The following is a 14408-nucleotide window of genomic DNA, read 5'->3' as shown; positions in this document are numbered from 1 at the left end:
TTCGTTTTGGACAATTTTTCTTTCAAATTTAAAAATTTCTCTATTTTGATCCCTCTTCAAATGTTCCCGAATGTTTAAGTGAAGATGTCGCTAGTAATTGGGAGGAGGTTTAACTCTCTCCGCTGGGCGCTGGTGTCGCCTGCAGATTCCATCAGAAGTCGGTGGTGCCGAGTGTTGAGTTCAGTCGGAGCTTGCTGTGATTGCAGACATGTTTTGTTGCTAGAAAAGACGAGTTCGGGTCGCTGCGGTGAGAGATAATCCCAAGTAAAACGGTCAAGTGTGTGCGCTGAGTGATCGGCGAGTCGGGAAAACGTCCGCAGGACTCACGCACAGTCTCCCCCAGTTGACAATTCCACCGGGAATTGCGTCGCGGCAGCTTTTGATGCTCTTTAGCGTCCGTCTAAGGGCTCCCGTCGCGGTAGTGACAGTGATTTTTGGTCATTGCGTGTGTGAGTGTAGCTGAAATTGCGCAAAAAAAAAAGTGAAGATTTTTGGGTGTGCGGTGGATTTGATTTTGCAGACCCGAGTTCCGAGTACCATTGGGTGCTTGTGTGTGGCTCTGTGCAAAGAAGGAGGCTCTTCTTTTGCGGTGATTGTCGCGAAATTTTATAATTAGAAACGAAAGAAGAGAAAAGAGATTTGGAGAGTGGAATAAATATTGCAAGGGTGAGAGAGATAGAAAAGTATGAGAAGATGGTGATTCTGTGGTGTTGGTGGATGAGTTTTCACTAGTGTGCACCCGTGAGCCGTGAGCTCTCCTGCCAAGAGACGTCACTGTGTACAGTGGCGTGCTAGGTATCGGATTGTATTTGGACAAGAGCCAAGGGGTGACCGAGACGCTGGGGTACTTTGCTTCTCGCGGGTGGCGTCCCGGTCGGTCAGTGTGGTGGCGCAATTGTCGCGCGTGCGAGATTGTGTGAGTGCATGGCCGTCTGCGGTGAATAGGCCAACAAGTTGGAGCGAACGAGAAGGCAGACAAGTGCCAAAATAATTTAATCACACACACAAACAGTGAGGCCTGGCTCCTCGTCTGCGCCAAGTTGGAGAAGACCCTCTCTCCCTCTCTGACTGGTCTCTCTCTCTGATGTGAGAGAGAGAGAGAGTAGTTAAAAAGTGTTTTGAGACACGTGAGAGAAACAAGTGGCTGTGTGCGTGTTTCGTCGCCGCGTCAGATTGTATCGACTAGACAAGAATCAGCAGAGCGGAGAGAGAGACATAGCCTCTCTCTCACCAAACAATCGGACTGGAAGTTTGAGACTCTCAGCGCGACAGTCTGCACCAGACAGACGATTCATTATTTTTTATTGTTGAGCCACTAAAATTGCTCTGTGTGTTGCCATTTCTTTCACACCCAAAAACCCCAACACATACACACACAAAACAACCATCAAGTGGTGAGAAGTGCGCGAGGAAGTGGCAGAAAATCGATCTGCGAGTGCGACAGGACGAAATTGTGACAGAGAAAAGTGAAAGGATAATTATGTGGTGATTATCAATCCCCGGGATATGCAAATGTCTGATACAGTTTAAGGGTTTTGACAAGAGTGACAGGCACCCCTACCGGTAATAGGTTCAACCTGATAGCTGTAGCAGCAATAGATCGTGTAATAGACATTGTGTTTTTTTTTGCAAAATGAGTGAATACGTGACACCTCAATTGAGAACTGTACTCAAGACTTTCCAAGATAAAGCCACTAAGAGCCTACAAGGGCCTGGCTTATCCCTAGTTCATCCGCAGAAGAAGGAGCGTGTATCTCCGGAAACTGTGGAAGAACCCATGGCACCCCCGCCTCCAGAACTACCCCAGCCAATTTTAAGTTCAGCCGATACAGGACGTGGTGTTCTGTACGAGACCATCCTCGAGGGTAAACCCATTGGGTGCTTTCTCTTAGGTGGCGAGATGCGTCTCTGTCTGCCACAGATTCTAAACAATGTCCTCACAAACTTCTCCCTGGAGCAGATCAATGGCACCTGCGAAAAATTACAGATATTCTGTTCACAGTGCACAGCTGAACAACTCAATGAGTTCAAAGCGGCAAATATCTTGCCTGAAGATGTCAAATTTTCAGGCTTAATCACGCGCACCAATGCCGAGAGGCTGTGTTCAACACTCCTCCATCGGTCGGAGCGTCGGCCTGTGATCAAGGGTGCCATCTCCTTCCGTGTGTACCACAGGTGCTTCGGCAAGACCGAAGGAATATGTACACCGGATATGTACTCCATTAAGGAGCCAGCGTGCATTGAGTGCACGGATTGCGGGGGTGTCTTTTCCCCACAGAGATTCGTGTGTCATGTTCACGGTCAGCAAGAGGAACAGACATGCCATTGGGGCTTTGACTCAGGCAACTGGCGTGCATATATTCACGTGGCGTACGATGTGGAGAATCGTGACAAGTACACCAAGATGCTGGATGAGCTGAAGGAACGGGAGTACCAGGAAACCATGGCCATGATCAACGCACAAAGGGAGAGCCTTAGCCTCAAAAGAAAGGTAGGTCCTTTTAAGTGCATAAAATGGACTAATAAATTGGGATTATAAAAATAAGAGAGGTGGATTGAGTTAAAAATAAGAACAAGAAAATTGTGCAAAATAGTAAGAAGTGTACTGGAACTCAGGAACTGGATAAGGTCGTCGTGATTTCGGGCAAAACTGGCAAATCACTACCGCCATGCAAATGAAAATCGACCATAAAATAGATCACGACAAAATATAGGCATAATATTAAAAAAAAAAAGGAATAGAGCAGTGATAGCTACGCTAGAAAGGTGCACACATGAACACTGCACATGGGTGGGCAGAGGGAAGACAGAAGGCCCGAGTGAAATCCTACAAATTAGATATCGCAAAACCAAAATTCACTGAAGGTCGACAACAAACCCCGACAGGGCCAACAAAATAAGTACGAGATCGACTCATTATCAGTTCCTAGTACCTTTGTACTCAGACCATAACAGGATACTGACTCTATTTAGAAAAGTGTTATGGAGAATGATTTGACTTCTAAGATGTTTAGGATGTTTTCATTTTTAATGACAACGTAGGGGAACTTAGGCCTTCTCGCAAGGGAAGTTCGCGAGAACCATTATTATTTTTCTTATACAGGGATAAGCATGTCAGTCCCATGCCCCGTGGAAATAAGTGCAGTAAAGTTCACTTAATGCAATTCGAATATCTTTAACGCCCGAAAAAATCCTGGTGACCGAAAGGGGATTCGAATCTGGGAAACTGGCTTGAGCCATTGAGTCTCTGTAATTGTACCTAATTCTTCTTTGTCAAGGATAGTTATGGAGAGCTCTATGGGCACTCAATGAGTCAAGTGGTAGAGCACTCGCTCTATGATGTAAGTGTTCCGGGTTCGAATTCCCTTTAGGTCACCAGGAATTTTTCTGGCGTTAAAGGTGTTCGGATTGCATCCAGTGAGTTTCACTGTAGGGTAAAGTGGTACAAGTTGGACAGTGGTACAAGTTGGACAATGGTACAATTTAGACAGGGCTTTTCGTCTTGATAAATTTAGTACTTCATTTTTATTTGTATATTTTTAATGCTTTAGTTTTATAATTTGGTTTCTTGTGCTTAGAAACAAATTTTGTACTGTATTTATCAAGAAAAAAGCCATGTCCAACTTTTATCGGCGAATTGTCCAACTTGTAACACTAATTCCAAATTATACACTTTACCCTACTTGATTCCACGGGCATGGGACTGACAGCCTCATCCCGTACAAGAAAAAATAATAACTCATGTCTAGAAATCGACTTACGGGAAGGCCTTGTTCCTTTATGGAATGTTGTGCCAGCATTATTACTATTATTATTATTATTTTTGAGCCTATTTGTCCAAAGCCAGTCGGAAAGCTTTAAATCGCCAATCTATCTTTACTTGAAAAAACCAAAAAATTAGGGTAAACAACGATATCATTATAAATCATTATCCGAGTGTCGGATTGTATCATCACTTTACCTTTAGTAAATAGTTGTTTTACAACTAATTCAAGATTAAAAGAGACTGGGGCAAAAAGTCACAAATCGAAAATTTCAAAATTCAATATTTTCCTAAATAAAAAAAGATAGCGGCTTGAAATTTTCTTTGAATTCGAACACGGAATTAAGAAAATAAAAAAAAATATTGAAAAAATATTCTTGAAATATTTTGCTTACATCAAATATAATTTTTTACCTATTTATTTTCCAAAATTAATGCATTGGAGAATATTCCCTAAATGATTTCGTTTCTTTAAATACGAAGTCGGTATCCGTTTTAGCATTTTTCAAAGATTCTTTTCTCCAGTAATCCTTTTATCAAAATGATATAAGATATGGGGCAAAAAGTAACAAAAACCAAATTAATTTATGATCAAAGAATCGTCATTGTCATGTGTCTCCGCTTGTTGTTGTAGATAGTGATGATGATGAAGATCCGAAAAAAATAAATAATACGCATAGCACAAGTTAAAAATTCTGTCGAGTTTTACTGAATCTGAGATATTAAGTTTAAAAAGAACACAAAACACTTCTTTCGATTGTTTTTTGTTTTCTTTTTATTCTGCACTTGAGCGACATTCACTCGGGAAACTCCTCGGCAGATTTCGTCAATTTCATCTCTCCCAATAGGATTTTTTGGAAAATATCCCAATTTGAAAAGTAAGTTGAAAAGTGCTTTTTCGTTTAGATAGAGATAACGCTGTTCTACAAAGGTGTAGAGAGGATTAAATTTTCTATGAAAATATGTCATTAGGTTTTTTTTTAATTTACGGGAGCTCGTAATAAAAAGCGAATCAAAATGTGATAATTTTACCCAATGCCAGCATTTCTGAGAATTATCAAAAAATTACCTTTTACAAAATGGCTGGATAAATGTATTTCCTTAGAAAGTAGAGGAAAATGACTTTCACAATGTTGTAGAGCGGTAAATTTTTTATAAAACTGAGCTAAGTAGAAATTTCTAGGGTGCTCGGGTAGCTTGTAAAAAATAAAATATCCATTTTGTGACTTTTTGCCCCAGTGTCTCCTAAGGTATTGCATTAAACTAAGTACTTTTTAACACTAAACCTACCAAAACCCGGTCAAATTGACCGGTTTAAAATTAACACATATCGTCGGTTCCGAAGAAAACTATTGTAAGTCTACTTACAATAGTATAAAAAGATGGTATCATTGGATGCAGAAACCCTAGATCTATATCCCCATAAAATTTTATGTTGATTAAGATATGCCTGCAAAAGTTACAAGAAAAAAGCTTAAAATCAGCGTGCCCAATTATTGAGTTTTTTCCCCCAAAATTTTGCTATAATTAATTTAAAAGTAGTGTTAACTAGAAGATATTCAATGCGTAAGTATGATAAAATAGTTTCAAAAGCTGAAAGTATACTAATTGCAGTGAAATCAATGAAAATAAATTTTAGCTGTCAAACTTTAAACCTCTTTCCTGTAAAGTTTACATTTTGGATTTACAATAGTCTTCTTCGGAACCGACGATATTTAAACGGTACAATGTCACTATCAAACTTTATGAATTTATTAAAATATGCATGTAATATATTTTTAGTCTTTAAATTTTAATGTTTTGGTCTTTTCTAAGACAAATTTGTTGAGTAGCCTACCCTACTGCCGTTTGTCATTTGATCGGAAAACGACCAAAAACGTTCGGTAGGTTTAGTGTTAAGTGATTAATTGATGGTTTATGTGTTAGCCCGGAAGATGGTTTTTAAAAATCCGAAAGATTAAATAGAAAAACTCATAAAGGTTTTCTATAAAGTTTTTATATGATTAGAACCTACTTTGGCACGTTAAGAATCTCCGTTTTAATGCATTGTTAAGATTGAACGAAGCGAAAGCTTAGCCAAACTCATTACCCTTATTGGAAAGTGCAGAACATAAACGTAAACATCGTATTTTGTTGACCTTTGGCATTCAATTCCAAAGCCATTTATGCACCTATTCACGTATTTGATATCAAGGAAAAGCCCAATTAGTAAATTCTGAGAATAATCCAATTTTGTCGATGAATAAGAAAGTGCGCATTGTGCAATGGAGACCGGTCCGGAGAATGATACATTCCACAAAACTTGCATGGTATGAACGAATTACTCATGGATATCTGCAAAAGTGTCTATTGCTGCTTATAAGAAGTGTGAAGAATTGACGATTGGCAAGAAAAATGTTTTTATACCAAGTTGATGGTTTCTCTAACTCATCTCTTTGTGCAATTTTCCATCTCATGCAACAATGATTCTGTGAGATTATTCTGACAGATGAGAAATTCTTTTTGTAACATTTTCTTCTATCTAATTCTCTTTGGCTGAGGTATAAAATTGAATTTCTCACATGATCATCATTGGTTAAAAGTGTCTGACTGAGGTTTAGCGATTGAAAGGAGGAAGAAGATTTAGAATCGGATGGGAGAGTGTGAGGATTTCTATGTTGAAATTATTAGCAAAAATAATGTGTGTGGTTATAATCTTGAGGTGGTGAAGAATGGAGATTGTGAGATATAAGGCTGGAATTAAGTACGTGCAGCCACAAAATAGTCACTCGTTAGTAAGTTGGCTGGCAGTTGTAACATGAAATAATTCCACCTGGAGATTGCCTGGTCAAAAGTGCGCTTCTGTGCTTTCTTCTTGTAACTATCCCAGAAGAGCCCAATGCCATTAATTCATCTCCTGCATGTTTCACGATTGCGTGAAGAATTCACCTCGCTTCAGTGAAACTGTGTATAAACATTCATTGAGATGGATTTATATAAAAATATTTCTTATTTTATTTTGTATTCCATCGCCCCGAGTGTGATCGAGGGAAAAAGTATGTGGAACCATTTATTTGGTTCACTTATTTTCACATTAGTTGATTCCATGATGGAAAAGACGTTGACTGTCTTTTTTGGGTTCTTTTGCCTCACGATCATTTCTAGACACACGATCGCTGATTTGTGCTTTGTGTGATCGCAAAATTTGCTGATCACTCCTAAATTAATAAATACAGTTGATGGTGATAAAATTTTGCTGATGGCAGGCGATCGCGTTTTAACATGATGCCATGGCGAGAAAAAAGAGTATATCGGTGATTAAAAATTGATCTTGAGCAACATAGCGAGCGATCAAATCATTTTATTTTTCTTACTGATCTCAAGTGATAATGTATTATCAACTGGTTTGACTTTTTATTGATCACCTGCTACCTGACATCAAAAAGGAATTATGGAAGCAAAGCATGAAATTACAGTGTGTGATCCTTTGGGCACGTACAGTATCTTTTTTTTTTGTTGTTCTTTCCTTCTGCATCTTCCTCACGGCGATAATTCCCGTCCAGGAGAATTTCCTTATTTGATCGTTTCTCTGGTGTATACACCTTCTCTTCGCGGTGTCTGCAACATCTTCTCGCGAGCACACCCGGCGAGTGATGTGCGCGCGATCGCACACAATCATCGGCCACTGATCCGACTTAACGGGATTCATTGCTGGATGTTGTTAAGCGTCATCCGGTGGAGTGAAAGACAGCAGCCATTGGCAGCATGAGGATCAATTTTATCACTACAAGGCTTCATTGTAGATGAATCCATTAAATGTGTTAAGGAACACATCCATTCAAAGATTTAGGGTAGAGTCCTAACTTATGATAGTATATAATACGATTCCAATAATGGAAATAAATCCAAACCAGGATGATTTAGATTCTTTTGCTCTATTGAAGTCAAAAATGACAAGTCACAAAAAGCTAAGGGTAGAATGATAATGTTGGTTTGCGGAAACTTCGTATTTTACATGTTCGTATTGCACATTTCGTATTACGAAAACTTCGTATTCTAGTACATTTCGTATTTCACATTTCGTTTTTCATGCATTTTGTACAAAAATTGAACATTTCGTCTGCCATACATTTTACACAAGCATATCAAACAATAAAATAGCAGTTTTATGGGGTTAAGGGCGCTATACGCCTCGGGTCTGAGTCTAAAGTCGAACTTCCAGATCTATCAGTATTGCCTATTTGGGACAAAGGGAAATTTTCTGTATTTTGGGAAGCTATCTGTATCGCCTGTTGAGACAAAGGGAAATTTCCTATGCTTTGGAAAGTTATCAGTAGCGCCTGTTCAATTTTTGTACAAAATTTACGAAAGACGAAATGTGAAATATGAAATGGTAAAATACGAAATGTACAAGAATACGAAGTTTCTGCAATACGAAATGTGCAATACGAACATGTAAAATACGAAGTGAGATAAAAGCAAAAAATGCATTTCTAACCTCTGTCGGGCTATTGTTAGATATTAATTACACAGAAATAAATTGTCAAAAATTGTATAGTTTTCAGAGGTGTTTAAATAAAGGAGTGTAGAAATGACTGTTTAAACAACTCCACTCAAAATGAGACTTGATAATACACATAATTCTTATATTAAGTGTTGAATCGCAGTTCAGTTTTTTAAATGTGTTGTGACAAGTCGCACTAATGACCTCTACACACTAGAGAATTTTATGTCCATATTTAAACAAATTCCCTACGCTTGTTTAGGAAAAACTCTTCAATATGAATATACATTTCTCTAGTGTGTAGATGCTATAAGGTTTGGTTAACACTAAACCTACCAAGACCCTGTCAAATTGACCGGTTTAGAATTAACACATTTTCAAACCGTATACTATCACTATCAAACTTTATGAATTTCTTAAAATATGCATGTAATATATTTTTAAGTATTTAAATTTTAATTTTCTGCTCTTTTCTGAGTCAAATTTGTTGAGTATCCTACCCTACATCAGTTTTCCATTTGACTGAAAAACGACCAAAAACGATCGGTAGGTTTAGTGTTAAACTTCCATAATACTTGATGAATATGAGTATTGGTACAAGCCTCATATTTCCATGAAGAGACTAATGCCAACGCTCAAATAAGTGTTCATCGAGCGTTCCATAAACACTCACGAGTGTTGCATTAACACTCCTGCTCGTGAGTGTTCTATGAACATGAACACTCGTAAGTGTCTTATTAACACTCGCGAGTGTCTCATGTTACGCTTGTAAGTGCCCCATGAATACCCGTTTAGTGAGTGTTCCATGAACACTTCTTAATACGTTCATTAAGTGTATGTATACGTTTAATTGTTTTCGATCTGAGAATATACTTCAGTCGAGATGATTTTCGTACGAAAAATTCATTTAGAAAATGTATTGAATTACCCAGAGGTACAAACCAGTGCTCTTCGGTCCCGTTTCCACAACGAAGTATCAGACCATCTAATCAAATAGAAATGTGAAGAATGTTTTGTGAAAACACATGCACAATATTGAGGTTCTTGCAATTACGATGCTCGAGTTCAAAAACAAAAATGAATTGAGAAGTAAATTAAATTCAAGAAATTAATAAAAGTAAAGAATAAAAGAAAAAATCATAAAGAAATTAAAAAAAAAAAAATAAAAAAAAACAAAGTTATTTATTTCTTTTTGAATTTTTGTTGTTATAATAAACAGAATTTAAAACTCTTTTCTTCTTTAAACTCACGTAAATCGTATATATCAAAAAATTATAATGAAAACGGCAAGAAAACACAATTTCTACAAGGCTTTTATATACACTAAATAAGGTTTGAACTAAGCCTTTGACATTTTCATATTCGATAAGGCTTGAATTTAACCTCATGAGTCTTGGAACAAGCTTTAAGCGTAATTCGAAGCCGACTTTCTGCGAAGCGAGAAACAAAATGAATTTCCATCTCTGTCGGGCTATTTTTCTCAAGTAGTTAAAGGACTGATGTTACCAAAGATCCATTTCCGACAGGAATTTGGGTATCAATCGAGCGTATGATGTGTAATCCTGTGGTAAGGATTAGGTTAAATGATTTGTTTCAAAATTAATGATCACACTAAATCACTTTTGAGTGTTCTTTTTTTATTAGCGGTCTATCTATATACAGAAGAAAGATTTCGTAAAATTGTTCGTAAATGTTTGTTAATTTCTTTTGGGGATTTACGAAATGCTTATAAATCACATAACCCATAAACAAGTTCGTAAAAGTTTGTGCTTTATTTTACAAACACTGTTTGTAAGATGATCACTTGAATATTTTTTATTCTTTTACAAACATTTTTTCGTAAATGTTACACAGAAAAAAATATTTTGTACAATTGTTCGTAAATGTTTGTGAAATCCTATGGCAGACTTACGAAATGCTCGTGAATCGTATAACCCACAAACAAGTTCGTAAAATTTTGTACTTTTTTTTAAAACATTAGTTAGTAATATGATCATTTGACGAACTTTTTTGTACTTTTACAAACATTTGTTCGTAAATGTTCGTAAACACCCAAAAAATGTTCGTAAAGTTTTGTCATTTGTTCGTAAATTTTTGTTTGTTTGGCAAAAATTTACGAACAAATACGAACAAATGACAAAACTTTACGAACATTTTTTTGGGTGACACACAAACAAAAATGTACGAACAAAAGTTTGTAAAGGAACAAAATATGCTCGTCAAGTGATCATGTTACGAACAATGTTTGTGAAAGAAGTACAAACCTTTACGAACTTTTTTGTGGGTTCTACGCTTTACGAGCATTTTGTAAGGCTTCAGTAGGAATTCACAAATACTTACTAATAATTTTACGAAATATTTTTTCCAGTGTAGAAGGATTGCTGCATTCACTGTTCTTATTAGCCATTAGTTAGACTTCTACCCTAGTTAATTATAAATTTTGCAATTTAAAATTATCTCACCTCAGCAATTAATTTTAAATGAATCTTTTATGGGACTTGTTTAAGATCATTCCAAAGACCATCATATTTAATATCCTTGAAAACTTTCCCTTCAATCATTAACATGATGATTCTGTGTCTCCAAAAAATTACTGTAATTTGCAGAAATGTTTTTTTTTTTCTTATTTATTTGCGTGTTGGTGAATCTTTTGAAAAGAAGGTTTGAGGCATTCACCAGCGAAATTGAAAGCTTCACCATTCACATGTTAATCCTCAGATACAAGAAATAATTCCAGCTGAAATGTGAATGTGACCCCAAAAATGACACAAGGGCAAGTGCAATTTTCGATGGGATTATTAAATGGCATCGTATTGATGTTGAGATCTTTTTTTTTCAAGTTTTTGTTGATACTTCTTCTGAAATTCATACCATCGTAAAGTGAGCAATGCCTTAGAGGATTTTTCGTCGGATTTACCATCTTCTTCACACTATAGGCATTTATAGTTGTCCAGTGTTTTTATGTTACGATAAAGCATTTTTTTTAACTAAAGGAATTTTCAATTTATTAGTCTTGTATGGTTTCCAGGTAAAAAAGCAATCTTGGTTTGACTATGTGAGTGATTTTCAGAGGCATCCCAAGAGATTCTCAAAAAAACAAGAGCGTCAGGGAAAAGAAAGATGGGCAGAGATGTTGTTCTTTTTCGGTAAATCATACAACAGTTCAAAATTCCAGGAATTTCTTTGTTGGTCACATCCGAAGGGAGAGGTCGTTAGACACTGAGATATAAGACAAACTTATCCACAGACCTCAACTTGGAGATCTTGCATGAAAAGATGTTTTGTCATGAAACATCCTTTTGAAAATATGTGTCTGAACATTTGCAGACTCTAAAAAAAAAGTCAAAAAACATTTTCAGGACTCTAAATTCGGGATAGATATCTTTTTTGCCGTCTGACCTGCGTCTGAGAGACGAGACGGAAATTTTTCCATGGCTATTTTCCCTTGAGAAATATATCAACTCCCATATCCGCTCCTCAATGACCAGTTCTTCCTCTGAGTTGTGTTTTCTCAATCGATTTCCCATGGACGGCAAACAACCTCTTCGGCAATCGCAAGAAAGTTCTTCACATTTCGTAAGGTTGTGAAAATACTTTTGTTTTCTCATTCTTCTTTTTGCCACCCTGAAGGAAGGATGTTCAAACTTGAAAGCTTTAGCAGTATGCTTGATTGGAATCTACAGAATTTTTTTCGGCTGCTTAAGAATCTTTTTCATATCACATTTTATTTTTGGTTCTTTTCTTGAACTAAACGAGAGGTAAAATTCATGACTAAAATAAGAAAACAATTCGGTTGGTATGAGATATTTCGTCAGTAGATGAGATTCGTCAGGGTGGCATTAAGTATTCCGTTAGACAGTTGAATTAAAAAAATACCATAAGTTGATTTACTAGGATGAGACTGTTTAGCATAGGGTAAGATAAGGTAATTTGGAATCATGTCTATTTTGGAATTATGAGATTTTCTCACTGTTTCAGATCATTAAAGAGAAAAAGAAACTCAAGAAAAAGTACAAGACTTTACATTCGAGAGTACTTCGCAGTTCTAAATTAGACATGATTCCAAATTACCCCATCTTACCCTAAGTAGTGTAAATGCGGCTGTGTTATCGACAAACATGGCGGGGCAATTATCTTACATGAAACGAGTTTCTAAAGTTTCCTTATGGTGCTATTCCAATGAAAAATAAACATGTTTTAGCACTTCATTGTTCTCAAGTGCTTCTGCATTATCGACTTTTCTTTGTGTTGATTTCTGTCTCGACTATTTTTCTCAGTTCTCCCAGTCTTCTAAAACCACTAAACAGTCGTGACAGGAACCAATGCAAATACAATTAGATTATGCAAAAGTACTTGAAAACAGTAAAGTGCTAAAAAAAACATGTACATTCTGTAGTACTCCGTTTTTCTATTAAAATTCCAACGGTCATTATTTGAAAGTTGTCCATAATTTTCCTCTCGCGATAACGGGACGACGAAAGAATATATTAGTGAACATAGGAGTCATGGTGCTATTCCAATGAAAAAATAAACATGCCTTTTTAACATTTTACTGTTCTCAAGTACTTCTGCATTATCGACGTTTCTTTGTTTTGACTCCTGTCTCGGATGTCTTCTCCAATTCTTTCCGTGTTTTAAAACCAACAGTCTTGACAGAAACCAATACAAAGAAAAGTTGATAGAGTAGAAGCACTTGAGAACAGTAAAGTGCTAATAAACATGTTAATTTTTCATTGGAATACCACCATCAGTCTTTTTTCGGTCGAAGGAACGGGAACATGGAGCTCCGTGTTCTGGACCTTAAAGAATGGATAATTGGTTTTCCCATTATAATTAGGACTATAATTATTCTCCTGAACATCTTTTTAGTACTTTACTGTTCTCAAGTGCTTCTTCATTATCATCTTTTCTTTGTGTTGGTTTCTGTCACGACTGTTTTTACCACTCCTCGTTGTGTTCTAAAACCACTAAACAGTCGTGACAGGAACTAAAGCAAAGAAAACTCGATTATGTAGAATCACTTGAAAACAGTAAAGTGCTAAGAAACATGTACATTTTTCTCCTGAACATTTTTTAGCACTTTACTGTTCTCAAGTACTTGTGTTGATCCTGTCACGACGATTTAGTACAGATTTGTGCAAAAACCGCTGAAACCGAATTAACGTCAAAATAAGTTTGTCATAGTAGCGTTTTGACCATTGACGTACATGTTTCATTTGACGTTTATTCGGTTTCAACGGTTCTTGCACGCCTCTGATTTAGTGGTTTTGAAACACGGTGACTGGGGAAAATAGTGGTGACATGATCCACCACAAAGAAAATCGATAATGCAGGAGCACTTGAGAACAGTCATGTACTAAAAATCATGTTAAGAAGGCTTTCTCCTTTCATTTTTACATGTATTATATTCAGTGTAAAACGTGTGGAACATAATTTTAACAATTCCATTGAAAGAATATTTTGTTAAATTCTCTATTTCGGTTTGCTGAGACGAGATAAAGCAATAGAATTGGAATACTTGTCTGTGCACATTTCAAGAGTTTGTTGTTCCAAGAGTTTTTAGTTATCCTCATGATCGTATTTTACCATGAAGCACTAGAATAGGTGGCACATGTGTTTCTCCAAAAGTACTTGAAGATGTGAATAAATTGTCTCAAAATAAAATGATACCATTTTCAGCTACAATCCATCTTCTCTGTGAGAGATCTCATATACCAGAGTTCTTGTCGCTTGATTCTGTTCTTTTTGTTCCTCAACTTTATCAAAACGCCAAGAGCTTGGCGATGTGTCAAATTGTAGTTTGCATTAAATTTGCGCGCGGGTATTCATTAATTAAAATACTCAGAGGTTCATCTTTCCTCTTTACGTCCCTTACTCCCATCATTGCTAACGCAAAAGAACGAAAAAAAACTACTGAACGCTTTACAACTATTTTCGTTGTGAGTTGAGTGAATTATGTGAAAATGCAGCTTTGCAACAGGGAAAATGATTCTCATGTCATCAATCTCTACTTCTTTTTCTTTTTGCATTTGTGTGAATGAGTTTCTGATGTGTGGTTTGGGTTTTCTTGCAGACATACAGTCTCTTTAGTTTCTTGTCACTTTGCCCTATGTATAAGAATATTCTCTGGCGAATTGTCTATTTGAGTATCCAAAGATAAAA

General features: G+C 36.6%; 1 protein-coding gene across 1 annotated transcript in view; it reads left to right on the top strand.

Annotated features, from left to right (window-relative positions):
- The first annotated feature begins 164 nt into the window (after positions 1 to 164).
- Positions 165 to 14408, top strand: part of LOC129808035 (ski oncogene) — a 274351-nt gene continuing 260107 nt past the window's right edge. Inside the window, exon 1 of the mRNA XM_055857697.1 lies at positions 165 to 2491. Within this exon, the coding sequence (XP_055713672.1) occupies positions 1634 to 2491 (858 nt within the window). The 5' untranslated portion in view covers positions 165 to 1633. The remainder of the gene's footprint in view (positions 2492 to 14408) is intronic.

Source organism: Phlebotomus papatasi, chromosome 3 (assembly GCF_024763615.1).
Source record: "Phlebotomus papatasi isolate M1 chromosome 3, Ppap_2.1, whole genome shotgun sequence".
Taxonomy (NCBI): Eukaryota; Metazoa; Arthropoda; class Insecta; order Diptera; family Psychodidae; genus Phlebotomus; species Phlebotomus papatasi.
The sequence above is the reverse complement of the archived record's forward strand: the minus strand, read 5'-3'. Positions and strand labels throughout refer to the sequence as shown.